The sequence below is a fragment of the Gambusia affinis genome, linkage group LG07, assembly GCF_019740435.1.
Source record: "Gambusia affinis linkage group LG07, SWU_Gaff_1.0, whole genome shotgun sequence".
NCBI lineage: Eukaryota > Metazoa > Chordata > Actinopteri > Cyprinodontiformes > Poeciliidae > Gambusia > Gambusia affinis.
The window spans coordinates 11,545,734-11,570,002 of NC_057874.1; the positions used below are offsets into that span (position 1 = coordinate 11,545,734).

Here is a 24,269-nt window from a genome sequence, read left to right on the forward strand (position 1 = left end):
ACAACCCAGCATTTGGCTATAAATTAAGATTTCCATAAGGATGCCAGTTTGCTGTTTGACATTTCAAGAAGAATTGATGGCATTGAATCTGTCAGAGATTTGGTAAAAGAAAAGTGCAGCTGTCTGGTCTTTTGGTGTGAATGATGGAAAGGGCAGAACACCTTTGATCACGCTGCAGGAGCGGTGTGTCTCGGTACCTGGTTAGGTAATGTCATAAGCTGTCCTTGTAATTTGTCTTATTAAAGTGGCGTTGTGCACCGTCCTCTGGCAGGTTTCAGCCTGGTAACTGGTGGGTACGAGTCAAGGTCATTCACATAACAAGCGCTGCATGCTGAGAGAAATTGGGCTTTTGAATCCAGGTTCTGAGCCAGAAGTTTTATGGGGTCGGAGATCTGTCATTGCTGCAGTGTGCTTGCATAACGGTTTGGTTTCAGTGCTGTGGGTCAGAAGGGGTGAGCTCTCTCTTTTGTCAGAACACCTTGCACACTTCAAGGACCAAGCAGAATGAACAAGATTGATTTCTTTTGTTTTATTAGCGACTTCAAAAACTGTGTCGAATTTTATCTCTGATTTATTTTTATTTATTTATTTATTTTTATCTCTGATGCATTTTAGTCATGAATTAACCAAGGCAACAGAGTTGTTTTCTGCTCATCACTCAAGTTTTCCAAAGCAACTAAACACAGAATGGATTTTTAAAGTAAGAAGTGGGAAAAAAAGGAAACGATTATCCTTTTTAGGGTCATTGGCTTTTTTTTTTAATGCTGCTTCCTGATGAGTCTCCTCTTTGTGCAGCGAGTCATTTGCGGCAGAGCCTCCTGATAAAAATCAGCCCTGATGTTTTAGTTCCACTTTTTAACAAATTCAAGCATTTGACAATGTAAATGCTTGATCTGCATAACGTGAAAGTCAACTGTAGCTACTTTGTTTTGGGAAGGATGCCAGCAAAGCAGGCCTCTTCTTGTATACTCAGATAAAAAATGTGCAAACCTCCCACATCACCCCTCCTCTTTTCATTTCCTGTGATTTCTTTTTTTTTTTTTTCTTTCTCCCCTCGAGTTGCAAGTAAAGGTTGCAGTGACACTAGAGGAATAAACTTCCTGTCTTTTGGGGGGGATTTTTTTCCCCCCTTCCTTCACTCTTTCATGTTTTATATCTGACTTCATGTAGCTTAATTCAAGAGGCACAGTAGTTTGCTTGTTCATCATAAACTTTCGGGGCAATTGGGGTTTTGTACAATTACAATTGACCAAATTAGCCTTTCAAGATCTTTGATAAAATCACAGGGCATGACATTTTTGCGTGTTTGCCTTGTGACTGGAATCAAGTGATTAGCATCATACAAAGCAGCACAAAATGTGGTTTCACACTCTTCCCAGCTGTAGAAATGACTTTATCCAGGGTTGCCATCCTCATCTCCTGTTATCCAAGTTACACTCAACTTAAATTAGACACATTGATGAGAGCAAACTAGGCTTACTTTACCAAATTCACGCCAGGTACAATGTGAATTTTTCTCATTTCAATCATGCTGCAGCATTAATGTTCTGCTTTATTTTATGAATAAATAATTCATTCTATTAACAAATGCATATTAAAAAATAAAAAAGGTGATTTTAAAATGCTTTTAAATGCATTTTATTTCTATAGGAGTTTAGATATACATATGTTTTTACAATTGGGTGTTCTAAAAATGTACATGACTTGTCATTTAAGCAAATGTGCCCAATGTGAAATCAGATTAATTTTGATTGCTTACATATGGAACATTTACTGGTATTAATGTATACCAAGGCATTTTAAACTTTTGTTGACTGTGACTTGCTAGGTAGATAGGTGAGAGAAGCCTATTGCTTTTTACTACGAAATACCAGAAAGACAAAATTTGGTTGGACACATGGCCCAAATAATAATCAACCAGGCCTGTAATACTTCCATCGTTTCTCTTGATAAAGCAGAACGACAGAAAAGGATAATCTGCACCGTACTGTAAGCACTTGCTGTAAAAACAAAACTAAGCTATTAGTAATACTGTCTTGTGTGATTCTGTAGTTTTATTTAAGCATGAAAATAAAACAAAAACAAGAAAGCTGTAATTATCGTTATTTAAAATTTTAGTGGCAAGAGGAATAATTGTTATATTTTAAATAAAAACAGCTTGTGATAAACATTTTTTATGATACCGTGGCACTTTTACTCAGGACTATCATACACAACATAGTTCTTAACTAGGTTTTGTGATTTGGTTGTAATTTGTCTGTTGCTTGGTCAAGTCGACGTTGCAAATGAGTTTTAGTACTCAGCTGATTTGTCGGATTAAATTAAAATAGTCTATTTTAAGTCATTTCTTTTTTCACAATTTCAGTGTTGGATTTTAATGGGATGTTTCATGTTGAAGTTACAGACTCGTTTTAACTTGAGCTGAAATGCTGAGCGATGATGTTTGCTTTGGCCATGTCAGCCGCGTTGGTCTGCTCGGGTCTTTCATGTGTCCAGGTTTCAAGGCCAGGGCAATGTCTGATTTTTAAGGCTGCGAGGGGGGGGAAGGGGGGGTCGGTCGTCACACGCAGCCTTGGTCGCCTCGTCTGCTCTTTGATGGATGGCCTTTTGGCTCTGAGTAATTATCCCTGCACAGGCTGGAGGCTGGCAACTGTGTGAACAAGTTGGGGTGCAAAACAAACAAACAAAAAAATCAGCAATATTTGTGTCATTGTTTGATCGCCATCAGGTGTTGAAGATTATTCTAGTAAAACTCTTCTGTATTTTTCTTTTTGCTTCAACTGTTTTTTCACATTTTCTGAAAGTTTCCTTTTAAAATGATCTTTAGAACAACCCTGGTATCTGTGAATTTAAGAGAACCTATGAAAAGCTAATTAACAATTAATTAATGACCCTCAAATCATTAATTAATTACTTAGTCACATTTATTAAATGTGACTAAATTCTTCAGTCACATTTACAACGTGACTGAAGAATATAAACCATCCTTAACCAGTTCCTGGTTAAAAGATGGTTTAACATAACAGTTAAGCCACAATCCATAAATTAGATAGTAATAGATATAAATGATAATAAATTCCATTTAATAAATCCCTATTAAGTGGAAATTAGTAAACCTTTTTTTATTTCAGTGTAATAAATAAAAATGTGATCAAATATAATTTGACTTAATTTTGGGGGCAGAGGGATTCTTACTGAATAATTTCCTGATTCTTGATCGTCATTAGACCTTGAGGAAGTCAGTTTCAGACCAATCACGTTCAAGTTTAACTGTGTTTTCCCCACTCTCTGACTTCAGTGGGGAGTAACGAGATCATCTGAGGTAAAAACACCACAGTTTTCTGAAACTCCTGAGTCAAATGAAATGCTCATTGCCTCTGCAGAGCAATGAGCCTCATGAATGACAGCTGAGGAGGGAATTCAGTCAATTGATTCATCTACAAGTTACAGTTTAGTAGCATCTGGAGCTGGAATTTGTTTTATAGTCTTGCGGACAATTCAGTATTGGAATTGGTAGGTTAGACAAAAAAAAAACAACAACAACTGGAAATCAGGATCCGTCAGGAAAAACCTTATTTGTTCATATCTATTTTATTTTGTTTTCAAAGCCTGCTGCTCAAGTTAGGATCTGATTTGTAGCTTCAGGTTCACCACTAAAACTAATCAGCTAAATAATACACTTACTTAATTTTGATGCTGTTTTAGGACCACTTAGGATAGACTTTTGCTACTTATTAGATGAAATGTAGAAGATGTTTTATACTGTAGTACATGTCATTTGTCAAAAAGACCCAAAATAAACAAATTCAATTCTATTTTTTTGTTTTTTTAAAAAAAATCTGATCTCATTCTCATAATTTCAATCTTGTTCAGTTTGATTTATATGTTTTATTTTTTGCAAGTGTACTTTTTTTTCTGTTCTTCTGTCTGTCTACATCTTAGTCTTGTCTATAATACTAAAATATAGAAGTAAAGTACCTTGGGATCCTCTGAATTCAACCTTTCCTCACTTCAGTGGGTTTTATTATGAAGCAAATTTCTTCAAATGCCTGCAGTATGGTTCTTCCACAGCTTGTGGCTTATATTGTGATGCACCAATTCATAATTCATAGAATCTTTCTTCTTCCCTCCTTTCTTTCAGTGCCTCCACATATAAATATGTGTATGTCTGGTAACAAAGATCAGTGCAGAAGGATGGGGAATCATAATGGATGTATCTATAATGCATCAGGAGCATATTCTTGTTTTTCATGATTCAGTAAAGGCCCCTGAGCTTAGGACCACCTCAATGCCTGACTCTGCATCTTTAAATCTTACCTTAGCCTTCTGGATGTGGAAGAATATTAAACATGTGCTAAGAGTCAGGTTTATCTTCTGGCTGCATTCCCTTGTGCTTCCTGACTCATAAAAAGGCAATTTCAGGTTTCTAATTCCAGTGAGAATCGCCACGATCTCTGCTTATTTCAGCTGCTTTTAGTTTCTGAAGCTTAAACATTTGTACGAAGTGGCTTTTGTTGTGATGATGCTGGGTTTAAAACCTCAGGCTCGCCTGTATTCCAGTCATTGACATTTTCTAATCACTTTAACCTTGTTCAAAATGTTGTTCAGTTAAACAATTTAGAGCTTCATCTTGTTGCACTTCAACTGGAACTAAGCTTTTTGTTTGGTCGCCCTGATGGTTCCAGCTACGCTTTAAAGCAGCATTTGTTAACTTGTAGTTCAGAACTTCATCCTTCTAGCGGAGAAAGATAAAGATCAAAATTTGATAACAACCAGAAAACTTTGTGCCACTGGCTTTCAGCTGAAAACAATCACGTCTTTGTCTTATTTTTATATGTAGATCTATGTTCACTTCCCAAGCGAGCAAGCATTGGTTTACAGTGGTTGTTGTAGAGGGACCAGTTTATGAATGAGAAGAATATTCTTTGTCTTGTAATGGCAGCGATGCCAGCCCAGATTTTACTCTGGCGCCAGGACAGTAACACAGTGTCAGATCATGAAACGGCTTTTATTCTCGCTTTACCAGCATGTAAAATGTGTAATGAGGTCGGCAGGATGTCAGGAGAATATTAGCCTGAAACACTTTCCTAGATGTAAAAAAAAACAACTCTAGGAAGCAATAATGTCACAAGATTTATTTTTTATTTTTTTAATTCTTGCTAAAATGTTTTCAGTTTTAGTAAATGCCGCATGCTGCTGGCACGGTAGCAGTTCTTAGTGCTGTGCTGCTCGATCAAGAGATTAAAACAATCTACTAATTATCACTGGCAAAATGAAGCAGAGATGATGTTGAAAGAGAGCCAGAAAGAAATGAATAAGCAACATAATAGAGTCGTTTATAGTAAGAAGTGTCTGTCTTAAATTGGTGTCAGTTTGACCGGATTCCTTGTTCGACGTTTATACATGTTGGCTGTTCAGAGTTAGAAATATCAATGACGGAGCGACAATTAATTGCTGAGGTCAGAATCTTTGCAGTGTATTTGGTATCCTTCTATCACTCTTGAAACTGTTCAGCTATAATTTCCCTAAAGCTGTTTATTGGTCTGTTTAAAGTTCAATCTTGTCAGTAGATTCTCAACGTAATTGACATTACAGGTTAGGTTTCTCCATCCGGTGTCCTTTGAACAAATTGTCCCTTGGCTTTGTCTTTACATAGTTATATGACCTGCTGCTGTCTCTACCTTTCATATGGATCATTTTTATTAACTCACCTCTGAATTTAGGTTGAGCGCTGTAGGAAAGAGGATGTCTTTCATTTTTTTCTTCTTCTTAAGCTGGCGATACGGTGTAACGCTTTGACGTCTCAGTACATCTTGGAGGTATAATCACATAAAACAGTGCATTTATTCTTGAAAAATTGTAATGGCTTAAATTTTCACTCTTACAGCAGCTGCCTAATTTTCTTTTCCATTTTCCTTTAAATTAATTCAATTAAACTTCCTGTTACTGACAAATTGTTGCAGCTGCTAATTAACAAAGAAAAGTTGCATTCTAACGAAGAATTGTCTTGAAATCTACTGTCTGCTTAAACTGCACTGATTCAATATCTACTGTCGGATATTAATGGAAAGCTTTGTTTTGCATACCCTGTAATAGTTCTTGTAAGAAGCATTTGACGCTTTCTGGTAGAGTAAGTTCACCGCGTTGAAACCATCGAGACGTTTGGAAAACCTGCATGTTATTAGCACCGAATAATAAGTTTGATAAATAATCCATCAATGTAATTAAAACTAGAATACATTTGAGAAAGCCAACAGAAGGCAAAATACAAGGGATTTGTATTTTCTAATTCTTAAAATGGAAAACAAATACTGAGGAACAAGTGGCTTGTTCCCTTTAAGAGACAGAAATTGTCATAACGCAACCATCTATAGTCTGGTGTCACATTCACTCGGTATATGTAGTGGAAGTGAAATTGGTCTTATGATCCCTCTGCTTTTGCAGCAGCTGTCACCACGCTGTCCAGACTTGGTCTTTGCCTAAGGCGTTGCAGCCATCTGTCGGATGAGACCGACTCTTTCCGTCCTAGCCTTTCCGTCGGACCAATGTGGACGCGCAAGCTGCTGCCGTTTCCTCCCCACAAAGGCTCCGAGAATAGGAAGTGGCACATGTGTCTCGAATCCAGGATGGCACATTTCTCAACATGTAGCCAAGAAGAGCAGGAGGCACGAGGCCGCTCAGTGATGGTGTGTAGGTGGCGGATGATGGTGAGAGGAAGCATCTGAGAAATGACGGAAGATTAATTTGATTACCAAATGGACAGTGAAGTCACACGCAACAGGCATGAGGATGGCTGTGATCTTGCATAAAAGACATCAGTGTTCATTCAATAATAGTCACACGGATCAAGGTTTTCCTGATGCAGATTTTCAGTCTGACTTGCCAATTCAGACTTTGGCAATTTCAGTTTCTTTTTTTAGGACAATAGTTAGAAAGCAGAGAAAAAAATGTTGCACGACGTCGGTGCATCAAAAGGGATCTCCCTAAACTTTTCTGATTTGTGTTCAAATCAGAAAAGTGTATTCTTCTTTGGGAAATGTTTATGGTCGTAAATTGTAATGATTCATAGTTTTGATGTATGAAAGTTAAAAAGTCTAGTATGGAGGTGACCAGATTTTCTAATCCCAACCCTTTTCATGCCTAAGATGCTTAACATTGATGTGGTCTTCAGTCTTTTAAAAATATGGTTAAATTATTCAGAAATTCACTTGCATGCAGAATATCAGAGCCACTTCTTGCAGTGTTCAAAGAGCATCATGTGAGATATTGTGCAAAATATTCTTCGTTTCCTCAAAGATCATATCCGTAGAAGAAATCTCATTGGTACCAAATAAACATTTAATATCCTCTCTTGTTGACAGGAGTCAAGGATAAAATATTTTGACAAGTCTGAGCTTATTGTCAGTGTTGAGCTCTTGAGAGTTTAATTGCTCCACCGTCTTTGTAACTGAAAAAATTCATTCTTCATGCCTCCACGCCTCTCTAGAAGTCATACTTGCAAAAAAAAACTCTCTTCAGGACTTGTATAGCAGTTATAAATATTGCTTCTGAAACAATTTGGCTTGAAGTTGATAGCTCCATTGTGTTAAAATGTTCCTGGGTTGCAGAAGGTTAGAACCCAGTTGTTTAGCAGCTCTAATTTTTAATCAGCCTTCCTGTCTGTCATGCTCAGATGCTGTGAAGTAATTACTCTGTGTTGGAACTAATTATGTTTGTAAACCCACAATGTAGGAATGCTTTTGTAATTGACTTATTAAAGGATATCACTTTAGCACCAACTTACACATGTATCTTGTTGAAAAACCAATAAATACTATGTCCCGTCTGTTGTAAAATATTACAAAAAAGTGATGATGGGCGTTTTGAATTTTGATAGAAATATTGAGTTTCTGATTGAATTTAACATTCATTAATTCCATTATGGATAGATGGACGAATAAAGGAAATAACATTGTGCTATTTTCCTTTTCTTTTCTTTTTTTTTTTTTAGTTATTAACATTGCCAATAAAAACATTTTGACATCACATGACAAAATTTAAAAGCTGGCCTTCATAATAATTAGTGTTTGTCCAGCTTAACAGAGTGGGATTTTTTTTTATAGCTGAAGTTAAACCAGAAAATTAGAGACAGTTTTTTGATGTTGTTTTTGACCTTCTCCAGAACAATGTCTCCAAGTCCAGCTGGTCGTACAAGCAAAGTTGCGAACATCCAAACAAAAAAGGAATTGGTCCTAACTTCTGTATCCTGATGCTGTGGTGCATAACTAAGTTAGAGCCCTAAGCAGTAATGGTAGTGCTGGTGAACACCTCCCACCCATCATCCATTACAACTTTTGGTTACAATGGCAACAATGAGTACAGACCGACCAAGGATTCAAACTGGTAATCAAGAAATTATAATTAAGCCAACACCCATTTCCATATCTTCCAATCAGCTGTTGAATTTAATTCATTTAGTCGTTTTCCCTAAAGCATTTTCTGTTGCCTGTCCATATAAAGACCTTGGCTGGGGCTTATTAAGACAGTGTTCATGCTGGGTGAAAGCCGGCAGAGCAGTGTGAATAACTACTGAGCTCGAGCGCTGATTGGAGTAGTCCAGTCCCAAACATCAACAGCAGGTTTGTGTTCTCAGCTAGCAGAGACCCACACTGCTGTCTTTGTGCCTTGCTCTCAGTCCCACCAGAACAGGCTGTGCTTGCTCCTAACACAGGCACATCCCTCCACACACACACACTCACACACACAGTAAAAAGCCTTAACACCACTGGGGGAAGGTCTTTCAAAGATTTACATTTCAGGCCTTAGGAAGTTCTGGCTTTATGATAAGGAACTGCATAAAGAGAAATAAGTGGATTGCTATAAGAAGTTCGTCCTGAGTCTTGACACATGAGCAGCTCTCATTCTTTTTTCATTCATGTTCCAACTTGTCTGTTTCATCTCGTTTCACCAGCAGAGCTCGACACGCTGCAGGCGTATTAGGAATTCCTATAGAAAAAGCTTGCCTGGCACACTTAAACCTTCCGCTGTTCTTTGCCACTGGCCTGCATAAAGCCGAGGGTGACGCATCTTCCGCATCTCTTCTGACATCCCTTCTCTGCAGAAAACGAGAGATTCAACTATTCAAGAGGACTGGGTTGTTGTGTTCTGTTTTTCTGTTATTATTGTGTTGGCATGAGCTGGTATGTGATTCTCACATCATGATAACCATGGGTAAAAAAAACCCCAAAATTCACATTATTGTGGTAGTAGCATGGAGATTGGCTACAAAAATGCATATTATGATGTAATTGTTCTATTGGTGGCATAAAAACTAGGATATAAATCATGCCAAAGCTTTAGTTTGGTGTACAAATTCCAATGTGCTGCTTTTTTAAAAACTTTTTTTAAAGCTGTGTAAAGGTGTTGTCAGAAGTTAAAGAGGAATGATCAGTTTTTGAAAAGACTTGGACTTCTGAGGAATTGCAACTTAAATTAAAATTATTTAACTGTGCAGTGACACACTAGAGTTTGCTCATTTTTACGTTATGGTCAAAATTATTCACACCGCTGGCAGATTTAGCTTTAAGCAGTTGGTCAGAAATTATACAAAGGGTTTTGTAACTTCTGCATTGAAACACTAGCAAGAGGCAAAGAAGCATGCAGCTGCTCTGTGGGGAGGTGGTCGAAGTAATAAAACTAATCCATCATTTTTTTTTGTGTGACCTTTTGAAAAAGTGACTCATTGCATTTATGCAGCCACTGATGGACCAACACATGCTTCCTCAGCACTTTGTTTGGGGCGGACCAGTCCAAGATGCAGACTGAGTATTTCATCCCTTTTCCTGATTAGACGTTATTGCTGATTCAATGATTCTAATTACTTTACATCCGTCTCCACCAAGCCTTTATCACAGTAATCATTTCTCCACTGACTGTTGGAACAGAGGCCATGCACTTTAAAACAGATTTTTTTTGTTTGTGCTGCAAGATACTAGAAATACTAACATATGACATAACATTCATATTAGGGTGGCAGTACTAATTTAAAACAGCATGATCCCCAGCTTCTAATGTGATCATTCTGAATAAGACTGTATTCAGCGTAAGATGATCAGAAAAATGCTGCCAGCATGACACCGTCTTCATCAGCAAAAGCACTTAATGAGGGTAATTTTGCTTTTTGTCTCCCTCCATATGCGCGTGCAGGTAAAAGCTGAAGCATCACAATAAAACAATGCCTGTCTTATGTTTGCTGTGCTGCCTGGCATTCATTCCTTTGCAGCGGTTTTTGTACAGCGGGAGGAAAAACAGATTTCCCCTGGGATAATGTTGATTAAATGTCATTACCCAGCAGCTCAAAGCAGCTGATTTCTCATCCGCTATCAAGAAAGGTGGATGTATTAATTTCTGTTCCTATAAAGCACATGAAACAAGTTCAGAATCCCCATGACACCTGTACATTTAAATGAATGATTCTCCCCATCAGCTCCGCAGTAGTTGCATAAAAACCCCAGCAGAAGCTCTGGAGCTTTTATAGCTGATGCCTGCCTGCAGCTGGACTCCTGACCCTGGTTTGTCTGAGTCGTCTCTGCCAGTCACAACGTCAACCCATCAATAAATGAACTTGAAATGCGCTTGCTTGTAGATCTATGCCTCTGCAGAGCAACTGATCTGCATTTAGCTCTTCTATATCTGTCTCGAAATGTCAAGGACAAGCATGTGTTTGAGCTTGTACCACTGAAATTATTGTGGGGCTTTCACTGGCATTCCTCTACTGTGACTTATTTTTTAATTTTATTTTTATTTTTTCCTATGTTCCCCTATGAGTCAGAAACGGCCACAACTGTCCTGCATGTTGCCCTGTTGCTAAGCAGAGGCATTTGTTGTGCACCAAACTCCAGTTTTCCTTTATGTGCTGTTTGGACAAGTTGTGAGTTTCCTTGTCAAAGACCGCTGTGTTAAAGTGTTTAACACATCTTAGTTTTACCTTTTGACTTATTTATTTCTTCTTTTTTTATTAGCTAATTTGGGTGTTTGCTTAAAATATTTAGTGATCAGTTTTAGTTTATAACCGTCAAATGTTTTCTGAAGTAGGCTCAGTTGCTACTTAGTTGCTTATGAATATGGTCTGATATCACCAGAGTTTATTTGACCAGAGACCATAGAAAGAGCAGAGATGGTGAGTAAAGTCCCACGTATGGAATTGATTTTTACTTCTGATTCATGTTTAAAGCCTCGAGACGAGTCTCAGAGTTGAGGTTTGTGAGTTGAACCCCATGAACAATCTTTCACCAATCTGATTTTTAGTTGCATCGATGTCAGCAGTATGCCGCCAACAGTTTAGACTTGGGGCTGCCGTCAAGCCTCCTTCTTCTGTAGAGAACCATTAAAAAAATACATAGGTGAATCATAATGCAAAATCCGTATGTCCTGACATTCACATACCTGGAGGTTTGTTGTTTTACAAGATCAATAAACAGGAGAGCCTTTTATTTGTTAAGTAAAACAAACGATTCATTAATTGATTAATGAATTGTGAAGGTTGCTGATTGGCAGCGGCTTTAGACTCTCTAGACTCCAAAACCCAGACCTGCTTTTGTCACCGGGCTAAAAAGCGGCTCCTGGTACAATCGCTATTGTTTTGTGACATGAAACATTTTGATAGTTTCTGCTTAGCAACATATGTATAACAGGCAGCTAGGGCTGCATAACGTTAGAGCATGATGAAATGTCGATATTATTGTTACGTTATGTGATGGTGATGTAAGAGTGGAAAGAAATCCCCATTTTTCTTGGCCCTCTTTTTTTTTTTCATTATATATATATATATATATATATATATATGAGAGAAATTCATTTTCTTGTTTCATTTCTGATCGTATTTTGAACACAAGATGTTCTTCTGGGTTTTAATGTAGCCTGCTTTCTGATTTATTAGTCGGCCTGAACTCCTGCTCCCTGACACAGTGGGAGCTGACAGCTGTCTGTGGAAAATTTCTTGGCTCATCTCCGCCCAGAGGCTTCATTTTGTGTGTGAGGCATGAAGCATGCAGCATAGTTGTGTGTTTTGAGGGTCATCCCAGAAAGGCTTCACCCCGGGCTAGTGCGAGTGGAGAGTGCACATACAGGCACCTCTGGGTGTGTGTGAAGTGTTAGGATTCCTTGTGGCAGATGAGCTCTCTCTCTTTCCCTCAGGCTGTTAGAATAAACACAGCAGAGGCAAAGAAAAACCATATCCTGATGGTGCAAGACATTTCTATGAAAATGTTAACCAAAATCAAGCAGCTTGTCTGGAAAGAAGGAAAAGGCCCAACACTATGACAGGTGGTCCCTACTCGGTTGTTTAGAAATGGCAGTCGTGGGAAATTAAGCATTGTGATCTATATTTGGGTTGTTAGATGGCCGAGTGGCTTTTAGAGAAAGCAGAGCATCCGTGGGTACAGACTGAGGAAGAACAGACGGCTTGCCCAGGAGCAAAATGTGCTGAAGCCAGGGCTGCAAGGAGGAAGGGGGGCGGAGGGGTTAAGACGAGGGTCCAGATGTGCGACAGCCGTGCTGGCTGCCTGTTTACATTTCTCAGCTAACAGGAGCATATTTTTAACCTCTGCCGGTTTTTGTTCTTTGTGCAGGTGCTGGCGAGTCGGGGAAGAGCACCATTGTGAAGCAGATGAAGTGAGTAGCTGCTCATTGTTTTTCCTTTCCTCCCCTCGTTAATCCCAGCTTATTGTTTTAATTGTATTAGCAATTATATATATTTAAACTTGAGACTACATGGAAAAGATCTAAAATTTAAGGAATGATATCCATGTTTTCCAAGAGCTTTACTGTGTTGGAAGCAGCATATTATCATGGGTGGTTTAAAAAAATTATTTGTAATTCCTAAATAAAACCACCAGAGACATGTGCTGTGCTGAAGGTAAAAAGCGACATCACAGAAGGATGTAATCAGCCCCCGTTTAACCTAAAACCCCTAGATAAAATCCAGCACCACAGTTTTTAGTTGGGCACTCTAAAGTAAAAACTGATCTGGATGGGGTTTTTTTTCTTTCTTTGGATGAGAACCTCTTTGTTGAAAGAAACTGAATTCTCAGTTTGTCACAAGCCAATGTTGCTGATACAGCAAGCATGTAGAACAGGGTGAAGGCAGCGTAGTGATTGTGGGGTTGCATAAGAACGAGGAAGCCAGACGAAGTTGAGGGGAAGATGGTTGGAGGTAAAAGCAGGACTTCATCCAGAGGCTGCAAAACACTCCAGATCTGGGCAAGACAACAACCCTAAACATGCACTTTAGCATATTTTTATCATAAATTATTAGCCATTAATAAAGGTCTTTTCAGATATTGTCTGAGATGACATTTTGGAAATTGTGGACCATTCAGGTCCTCTACAAGTATGCCATAGTTTGCATGTTACTATATTATTACCTCTGCTGAGTTTGAATCCAGATTGCAAACTGTTTTATTGTATAGAAATTATACAATAGCATGCCTGCAAATATTTGAATTGGCTTGACATTAATTCTTAGAACAAAGCTAGAGAAAGATAAGATTTATTTGTATGTTCAGGGACATTAGTAAAAAAAAATAATCTTCAGACACTCAAGACTGGTGCTTAAATGCTTCACACATCATTTGCATTGTTTGTATGAGGATGAAAACACCGTGGGCTTTCAGTAATTTTGGCTGGGGCTCACAGTGTTTCGCTGTGAGCTCACTTGAATTTTAATTAGATCCCATTCAGCGCACCACACAGCTACTGAGCATCTTGGCCGTGACACACCGGGGGAGATGGTTCTGTTTGGTTCCGAGCCAAGCAGCTTCTCATTTAGCCTCGTGTTTTTTTTTCAGTCACACTGACATCTTCCTTTTTATTTCTCTGGCCAAAATCTCAGAAAACGAGTAAATATTTGTTTGTGTCCTTTGGTGGATTTTTCGGCAACAAAATGTTTTAACAAGAAAAAAAGACAATAATTTTTACTTCTTCACTTAGGCCTATTATTTTTTCAGTCTCATGCTTTGCTTTATTTTCCAGGATTATTCACGAAGATGGGTATTCAGAAGAAGAGTGTAAGCAGTACCGAGCAGTGGTCTACAGCAACACAATCCAGTCCATCATAGCCATCATCAAAGCCATGAGCAACCTGAAGATTGAATTTGAGGACAGTTCTAGAAAGGTAGGGGTTTGAAATCACACACTTTTGCTCTCTAGGACTAAGAATAATTTCTGAAATGACACCATGACTATAAAAATGACTAGATTTTAGTCTTTGACGTCATAAAATCTTAAAGCTCATAACATTAATATTAAACCTGCTGGATGTTTGCGTAAGGATTGTGCAATGAAGATGCTTTAAATGCAGAGATAAAATCTCAGCTGGTTACATCCAAACCCTTAGCTTTCATCAGATTTACCCCATGGGGGCCTGACGCTGCAGAGTCCATCCAGATCTCCAGATCTGAGGTGGAATAGTAATTCTCGGGGGGGAAAAAATACCAGGACAGACTTTGACAATGGCCGCCTGCAGAAATCTATTGGAGGAAAATACAACCAACCACCTCGTAGCGGGGGAGCTCATAGGAAAATATTTCACAATTACAGCAATGGAAAAACTCATCTCTTTTTTTCCCTTTGCGTTCAGCAGAAAGCAGATGTTCACACACAGTATAAAACAGGCGCAATATATTTTTAGTCATCGTCTTGCATTAACTCATCCTAAACGTCTACAGTGTTATGTAAGATGTAAATTCTAAAGTTATTTCTAATTTATAAATACCAGAATAATTAAGGATTTTGTTTAAAGATGTATTTATTCTTTCTACACATGTTCACCTGTATTATTACCTTCATCATGACAGTAGAGTGGTGTGGTTAATCGCTGGAGTTGGATAGTTGAACAAGTTAGCATTTGGTCTTCTTCTTAATTTCCTTTTGATTGGCGCAAAGAACATTTGGTGCCATTATAAAATCTATTCGCTGTTGCACTGTACACATTGTGTGGCATGTTAGCCAACTGGACCTCCTGTGGGCTGCCGCTGACATGGCTTTGAGGCCCGGATAATGGTTAACCAATACATGGAAGTCTGCCCTACCCAGCAAACACTAAAGGTTTATGTGAGCCAGTGTCTTGAGGTGAAAGTGCAGAGGGTCAGTAGCGTCATGAAGGTGATGCAGCAGGTGCCCTTTACATACTGTCGATCAGAAAGCTCCTCCTGCTGCTGTTCTGTTCTGATCAATGTCTGCATTAATGTAAATGTTTTATAAACTGCTTAGTTTGTTGGGGCTGTGGAAACGTTGACCTTAAAGTTGTTTGCGTGGGCATAAAAAGAACAAGGCAACGGAGCGTTAAATATAGTTGCAGACACTTGCTACAGAAGTAATACTCATAACATTTTAGATTACTTCCATTTGTCAGTTTCAGGCTGATTGATGACTAATCTGTTCTTTCCTTTTTTTTTCTAATTGGAAACTTCAAATAATACAGTCTAAATATTTTTAGTAAACAACTCGGAATAATAATTTTTAAAATATTTAAGACCACACTTAATATCCAGCATAACATCAAATTTATGTATTGGCAAAGTAACAATGCTAATCTCTCCTGTTATCTGATTTATTTTGGGTCAACAAGAGACTCTGTGTTTTTGTTTCTGTATTCTTCTGCTTCCATTGTTGACTATCAATGAAAGCATAATGATTATTCACAATGAAGAGAACATGTTGCTATTATTTTTGCTCTTTTTCCTTTCGTCATACATTTTTCTTGAAAAACCTTGGATTTGCAACAAAACTGTGCATATTGTTACATTTTCAAATGACACCTTTCATGTGCATGTTCTCCGCAGGAAGACGCCGGCCAGCTGTCCTTACTGTCTTCAGATGCAGAGGAGCAGGGCAGCCTGCCAGAAGACCTGTCCAAAGTCATCCAGCGGCTGTGGGAAGACGGCGGCGTCCAGAGCTGCTTCACGCGGGCCCGGGAGTATCAGCTCAACGACTCCGCAGCCTAGTGAGTTTGTGCAACTGTAACCTGAAATGAAAACTTGAATTTTAAGCGGTGTGTTACATCTCAACTTGGCGTGGGGCAGTGAAGGATTTTAACTGTAGAAATGCCACGGCTTCATGCTGCTGCAACTTTTAATTGAAACAGGAAATCAGCAATTCTTCCGACTGCTGCTAAAGCAAAATGATATATTGATTATTGAAGGTATAATAATGTTCCCTATTATACATCTCTATGTAGATTTAGTTTTTAATAAAGCAAAAATAAATAAATAAATAAAACGAGGACCTGCTAAAATTAGTTTCAGTTTTAAAATAAACATGCTTATTGACCACTGATACCAGCCAGCCTGCAGTCGGCTGTTCAGTAAATATGATAAAAGACCCGATATAAATTTGTTGCTGCAACTTTTAAAATGTTGCCTTGCTTAGTCTGCAGCATTTTCACACATGGCTCAGCTCTTCTAGATATAGAATAATTTCAATGTTTACCAATAATACTAAATAAAAAGTCAAAAAAGAAGGTATAGTATAAAGAAAATGCACAGAGAGAGATACCTTTAAGAATAATTCATACTTGGACATATAAAAAAAAACAAACATTATTTAGAATTTGATGTTGTTTCATAGATTGTTTTTATTTTCACATCCAAATTTTGATTGATCTATCATAAAATAAACATCACAAAGATGCCAACTTGGAAAAAATACCCAGCATTGTAAAGAAATTAGATTTTAAGCCATTCTTGGATGTTGGTCTGAATGGCTTTTACGCCGTATTCATAAATCAACACATTTCTAAATGCCTGTACTTAAAACAATATAAATCTGTTGCAACTGCTCATTCAGTCTCAACCTCCTCTGTGAAGCTTTATTACCTCACCAACCCTCCACCGTGGAGCACCGAGTTGGTTGGCCACGCTGCTCCATGTAACGGCAGCAGTGAGACTCTGCTGTTATGATGCAAGAGATGTTTATCTCCGAGAACCTCAGGGATGATCTGATACAGAAGTCTAGAGAATACAAACCTTTGTTCGCCCTGCTACGAGCTGCAGCATGAATAAGGTGCTCTGATTTGTCTGGAGCGGCTCGTTGATGGGGCTGTGACTTCTACAGGACTCGCCAGGACATTAACGTCGCTCTGTTAGTGTTGGCTGGCGTAATCTAAACTTTTCTGCTTCTGCTTCTCAGCCAAAACTGCAGGGGGTTGTGGCCAACAAATAGTGTTTCATCAAGATTTGATGGTGTGCTAAGAGAGTAAGTTGATATAAGGGTGGACCAAATGAGTCTGGCGTTGGGCCTTAATCCATGTCAGAGTACTTGAAGAGAGTCGGAGAGAGGAAGGGGAAGATGAAGTGTGAGAAAGGGAAGTGGCACGCCTCCTGCCAGACCTCTGTGCTTGTAACAGATTCAAAGAAGGAAAATACAAAATTGAATAGATTCGAAAGAGCTCAACCATGCCTTTGATCTGTCTCTGTAAAAATCCTCACTTTCTTTCCAAGTGTTCTTTGTGCTGTCGCATTTTTCAGCTTTACCCTTTTTGTCACACCGCAGCTGCTTGCCAAATCCAGCTTCTTCTAGGCAGTTGTTCATCATAACGAACAAATCGAGCACAAGTCTGACATGTTTGCTAAAAGTGGCCATGATCACTCTCTGCGATGATGACTGTGAATCCGCTCCTACACACTCATGTAGGGAGTAGCAGCTGAAATATTTGCACGTAGTCTGCATCTCGTGCAAACATTTATCTCAAGGATTTTATTGTCGGTTAAAAAGTTAGAGATTCAGTACATCAAGGTATTTTACTCCAAGAATAATTTTAATGACATGACTTTATTACAGATGTATTAGACCAAAACTACTTTTACTCTTCAATTACAACATACAAACTTTCATTTATTTCATGCTTTTGCTGAAGTTTATGGATCAAAACGATTTAAAGACTTGGTCTAAAGACGGAACAGAGTGAAACTGGTGTTTTTGTCTCCTGGTTAATATGTCATGAATATCTCATTGCAGTGTACGTCCGTGTAAACACAGCTCTTCTAAATAACAATAATAATAATAATAATAATAATAATAATAAAAGAAAACAGTTTTTTTTCCCCACATTAGTCTGGTAAAACAGGACTTCCTCTTACAATTCACTCCACTATATCATACGATGCTTTCTCACTGAGATGAGACGGCAATTTTTCAGATGTGAGTTGACACGTGTGTTTCCTCCTCAGCTACCTTAACGACCTGGAGAGGATAGCCAAGTCAGACTACATCCCCACACAGCAGGACGTCCTGCGGACCCGGGTGAAGACCACAGGCATCGTGGAGACACATTTCACCTTCAAGGACCTGCATTTTAAGTGAGAATCCTTTTTTTTTTTTTTTTTTTGCCCCTGAATAAAAAATTGGGCTCCTCATTTTATTTCAACTTTCCGAACGACAGGCTGTATATATTAGTGAAGCTTTGGGGCCGGGTGCTTATATAATTTCTTTCACACTGAAAACAAGTTTATTATGGACATGGGTACACAGATCTCATTTTTGTTTAATTTATAACGATGTGTGATCTGTAAAATTGTCCCGCTTAAAATAGTCATAGGTTGAGCTCAAGATTTCCTTGGTCAGTAACTTGTATTTATGAAATGTGTTTTCTGAAATAAAAAGAAAAACCTCTTCTTTAAAATTGGCACGTTGGTGTGTCTTTACAGCAATAATTGTTTAACTATTGCTGTACAGACACAATAATTTATGTCTTTACACAAATTATTATACTAACAATATATTACATTATTACTATAATATACTATGTTATATTGATACTAATTAATATAAAATGAGTATTAAGCTGTATTATCTATTCCTACTGTTTTTGCCAGCATGTATTGCATGTATTTCTCGTTATCAGAAAGTCTAAGAGCGGAAAAAAGGGTCGCTTGGTTATTTTATCTCTTCCATTACTACAACAAAAGCCACATTTCTCAGTCATTACCCAATCTGGAAAAAAGAGGGAGAACACCATTAATGATAAATATTTCTTTATCAGTCAGCTTTCTTTGTTTTTATTTCTTTCTGACACTATGTGGGGGATTTTATTGACTGTGTGGTTACATTCAATAAAAGTCAAACTGCCCTCATATTTGAGGGAGTGTTTAAAAGTTTTCTTAGAGGAAACTGTTTGGTAAAGCTCAGCAAAAAATAATGAGCAGTTTTTATTTGACGTGGACAGACGGGTCACATGTGAAAGTGAATCATTGTAGCTTAGCACATTTATAGAACTGAGCCTGTTTGTGTAGTGTCTTGTTTAATGGGGATTTCTGTTGTGATAGACATTAAAAGCTCTACATCATTTATGAAGCGTTAATCGAATGTGCTCAACTACACAAAGATGTACCTTTTTTTTAATGATTACACAAAATACATTAACAAATATGCTTTGCATACCTGAGGAAAAAGTTAGGACACCCTAAAAGGTAATGTTACCCCCCAAAAACCCATTGAAACATTCCCATCTACCTCTGACATGGGTTTGCCCAATTCATCAGTTTGAGCTCCAAGATATTTAGGTGTTTTTCAAGTCAGTCCTCGGTGAGCTCAAGATCTGAGCTTTGAGTGAACCCAGAACTTTCTATTTCTATCTCTGAAAAAGACGCATTTTATGGAAAGTTTTTTATTATTATTATTTTGTGTTTGGGATCCAGGGGCAGCTATGATTCAAGGTAAAATTTCTTATAAGTTATGTTAGCTTAAATACAACATTTTCATAAGAACTGAATGTAGCATGGTTACTTGATTCTTCTATAAACTGGTCTATATGCCTGGAAAATACATACACCGCTTTAAGTTCTTATCATTATTGATATTGACTTTTCAGGTGTTCATTTCTGTTATGCAAAGTACATGTTGGTGAAACACTCAGCCTGTTACAGGGTGTCCTTATTTATTTAAATAACAGTGATGGAGATAAGCCAAACTGTGTAAAGTGCGTCACGGTTAGTCAGCTCTTATTCAGCCTCTTAAAGGTCTGTGAGACCAACACAATCTTCTAATTAGTAACCTTTAGCAAAGTGAAAACTGAGGTGTGAAAGTGTATTCCTGAAGTTTCCTCAGAACGTCGCTCTCTTCACCCTCAGTTGCGCTCAAAATGAACCATTCAGACGTCATGCCTGGTCATAATAAGCGCCCTCTTTCTTTTGCTTAACCTCACTCCACCTACATGAATTATCTCGTCCTGGAGAATAAAGTCTCCATCTGTCTTTAAGTCATCTTGTTGCCGCAGCAACCATACTTTATAAGAAAAAATGCCAGCAAAATTGGAGAATAGTCTGTGTACATCAGCCGAACAGAAACTTTGAAGACCGTTTGCTTTGCTGTTTACTCGGCGTCTCTCTCTCTCGCAGGATGTTTGACGTCGGCGGCCAGCGGTCAGAGAGGAAGAAGTGGATTCACTGCTTTGAGGGTGTCACAGCTATCATCTTCTGCGTCGCACTGAGTGCCTACGACCTGGTGCTGGCAGAAGATGAGGAGATGGTGAGTCTTGTGGACTTCAAAACAATTTCAGATCTCTTGCACGGCCTCCCTCTTAGGAGCGGTTTTCACAGGAGGGCAGCCGGGGCTTCCGATTCACTCATTTCCTCCTGCCCTCCATAATTTGCGCTTGTCGCACCCAGAACCGGATGCACGAGAGCATGAAGCTGTTTGACTCCATCTGCAACAACAAGTGGTTCACGGAGACGTCCATCATCCTGTTCCTCAACAAGATGGACCTGTTTGAGAAGAAGATTGAGCACAGCCCCCTGTCCATCTGCTTCCCTGAGTACACTGGTACTGTATGAATACCAACGAGTCTCCACAGCTCATAATGACTGTACATAGTCTGCTTCAGAAAGTAAATACATATTCTGACAGCATAGAAAGTGCTTCAGAGTCAATGTAACGACTGTATGCGTAGTCCCTTAATTTAAACAGCCATAAATCTTCAGCTTGGATCCTCAAAGAATAATCTGCTTCTTTTCATCTCCTCATTCTAAGTAGATTAAAATAATTATGTCAATCTGTTTTGCATATTCTGACATTAACGTCTGATTTCATACAAATTTCAGCCTCTTTTTGTACCCAGGTCGTCTTTTTGTTCTGCGTGCACAGATTCGCAATCAAATGTTTGCACTTAGCCAGGAAATGTCACGTTTTCAACTTAAGTTGTACGTTTGTTGTGCATCGCTTTATTTATTTCATTTCATATTACCAGAACCCGTGGCTTGTTTTCACTTTTGTGACTTCCTTATTGAGAGTTTATACGACAGGGCAACAAAACGTAGTGCATCTTTGTGAAGAGGAGGAAAGTGATGTTAACATTAAAAGAAAAAAAAATAATAATCAGAAGTGTGGTGAGACCTAGGCTTTTTTTTTTTTTCTCATGTCGTCTTGTAAGATAATGTTGATCTTCGTGTCCCACAGGCCTCAACAATTACAAAGAGGCTGCAGCTTACATCCAGAGCAAATTCGAGGAGCTGAACAAGAAAAAGGACACCAAGGAGATCTACACCCACTTCACCTGCGCCACTGACACCGAGAATGTGCAGTTTGTGTTCGACGCGGTCACCGACGTCATCATCAAGAACAACCTGAAGGACTGCGGCCTCTTCTGAAAAGCCGATCCAAGAAAGAATCAAGGTCAGACCGGAGATATTCACTTAGAGATCCGACGGAGGTTTTATGTATTTATTTATTTATTTATTTATTTTAGATCTTACTGATTTGTTTTATTTTTTTTTGTCTTTTTAGATTACTTGAACAGTTCTGATGACCATGACGGAGGGTTTATACACACACCACAAATAACTGCACTCGTCCATCCACGATTTCTGCTTCAATCTGTTTTTTTTTTTGTTTGTTTGTTTTGTTTTGTTATTCTAAAGACACCTAAGAGACAGAAAACCCAACGAGCCTTCCAGATGTTCCAACCTTTGCCGATCCAGTCGCTCGTTATGGTCAACTCTTTGGGCTTTGACCGCGAAAATCAACAATTTTTATTTAGTTTTTCTTCATTTTCAATTGCTAAAGGAGAGAAAGGATACTTTATACATACATATATAAACGCCTAAATTTAACTTTTAGATTCCGATGTGCAAATTATGAAACGTTTAATTGTGTGAAACTTATTTTTTAAGATGCAGCAGAAGCATATGGACATGAAATGAGATTCATAAGAGAGAAAAAGTGCTTTTTAAAAAAAATAAAATAAAATAAAAAAATGTTTACATTGGTTCATCATTCATAGCTAAACCGTATATTCTGCATGTCTCCACAAGACCAATAATAGCTCTGTAATCTGCACAAATTATTCTAACATTCCTACAAAATGAAAAAAAATAGACTTTTTTTTTTCAGAAAAAAAAAAAAAGGTTTTACGTGCAGGGGAAAATTTATGACAAAATGCTAACATGTATTTAAAGTTTGTGTGCACCTAACATGCTATCACTTTTTTATATTACCATTCATTTCTGTGTCTATTGCAGTATGTTTTGTGCCTTTACTTCTGTTTACAGCCAGTTCATTAGATATACTTTAATTACTTTTTGTCCTACTTTGCTCCTTCATTTGTTTTCTTTCTTTTTAGTTCCCTCTGTCTTTGATCTATGAATATATAGTGATTATTAAAGAGATATCAAAATCTAATTCAGCAAAAAGCTTATTGTGTTTGGTTTAAAACAGAAATAAATATTGGTCTTATAAGATTTAATTTAAATAAAGTAGAAATTGTTCTTCCATATTGGTTTTTGTTCTGATTTTTTATGCAAGTACTCTCACAGCAGTGTGCTTATTTTTTTACAGGTGCATCTTAATGTTAATGTGGATGTAATTGAAAGGTACTGGATGATGGCTCTACTACACACAGTGATGCATCTCAAGCATTTAGTGTTGATTTTGAGCCAGTGGCTAACAGCTTATTAAAGCCCTACATTCAGTTCATCAGAAAATTTAATGTCTCTTAGGACAAATAAAATAATTAATTTAGCAATGTTCTGTTGGTGTTCAAAAAAAATATGGTGTCCAAGGATGATGATGGAAAGTGTAGTGGAAGGAAAAAGTTTGATGGGAAAAACGCACACTAGCAACAGGTTGCACGCTTTGATTTCTCTCTTTCACTCCTGAAAAGGAGAAATCGGAAGCGTCTTACTGGCACCAGGGAGAAAAACATTTTTAAATTTCATTTGGACGTCAGGTTCCTGGAGTCTAAATGAAGAGTGGAGAGGCAAAGAGTCCAATTTGAGTGAAGTCCAAGGTAGCCTGGTAGGAACCAGCCCTCTGTACTACACTGTCCTTTGTAATATTAATGATTTTTTGTTTGATTGTTTAAAACTACAATTTCTGAAACGGCTCAGAAAACCCCAAGCCCAATATTACAATAATATAGCACTTCTTCAAAGCCGGGTGTTGAGTGCGCATCATATGGACATACATCCAGACTCTCATGTGTTGTAGAGCGGCCTACCCAGTTTTACCAGGATAAGGGCTCCTCGTCTATCCTCAAGAATCACTTGAAGACTCAGCTCTTCATAGAACATCTTCTCTACTTTACACCCTTTACTCCCCTATTTGTGCCTGCACCTCTTCCAATAGATAAACATACTTTTGAACAGGCTATTTCTGTATTAATGATTATTTTTGCATTAGCTTATGTTGTTAACTGAATATTTGGTTTCTATTAGCTATTAGCTTTAAGCCATAATCATCAAATTATGCACATCATTGTCTTCTTTTGGGCTGTAGAGGATACACACAAGCTGCTTTGATGTCCGATGCAAATTTGTACAATTGTGGCTAAAGCCATGATTATATTAAATATATAATCATGGGATTTAAGTTCATGTCAGTGCCTGTATATATTTAGAAATGTATTTAAGACTTTAGCTATAAATTCCTGAGGTGTGTTTTGTTTTATTGCTCAAGGTATATTTTTCAAATTGAATGTTACAGCTTCTCCTTCTAAAGTTACAAATTGTTCTTTTTTTTTTTTTTTTTTTTTTTTACAAGCAGCACATATAAATGTCAGGCTGATACTGCCACCTGGCGGCCATTCAATAAAAAAAGAATCATTTTCATCATAAAGGTTCCTCCAGGATTTGTCTCAGAAATCTGCTCAATGGCTAAAACTTATTTATAACTATGCTTTCACAGATTTGAAAATACATGTTTCCAATGAAAGGTGTCTGTGGTGTTCATGCCTCCAGCAGCTGAAGCCCGATCAATAAATAAGGTGGAAGCAGAAGAACTGTTTGTTTAAACAAAAGTTG

At 38.0% G+C, this 24,269-nt stretch overlaps 1 protein-coding gene across 1 annotated transcript in view; it reads left to right on the forward strand.

Moving 5' to 3' along the window:
- LOC122834681 (guanine nucleotide-binding protein G(i) subunit alpha-2-like) overlaps window positions 1–22,742 on the forward strand; it is a 48,495-nt gene extending 25,753 nt beyond the window's left edge. Inside the window, exons 2-9 of the mRNA XM_044123351.1 lie at window positions 12,609–12,651; window positions 14,011–14,152; window positions 15,822–15,982; window positions 18,207–18,335; window positions 20,373–20,502; window positions 20,643–20,796; window positions 21,430–21,645; window positions 21,757–22,742. Of these exons, the coding sequence (XP_043979286.1) occupies window positions 12,609–12,651; window positions 14,011–14,152; window positions 15,822–15,982; window positions 18,207–18,335; window positions 20,373–20,502; window positions 20,643–20,796; window positions 21,430–21,620 (950 nt within the window). The 3' untranslated portion in view covers window positions 21,621–21,645; window positions 21,757–22,742. The remainder of the gene's footprint in view (window positions 1–12,608; window positions 12,652–14,010; window positions 14,153–15,821; window positions 15,983–18,206; window positions 18,336–20,372; window positions 20,503–20,642; window positions 20,797–21,429; window positions 21,646–21,756) is intronic.
- Window positions 22,743–24,269: the final 1,527 nt, after the last annotated feature.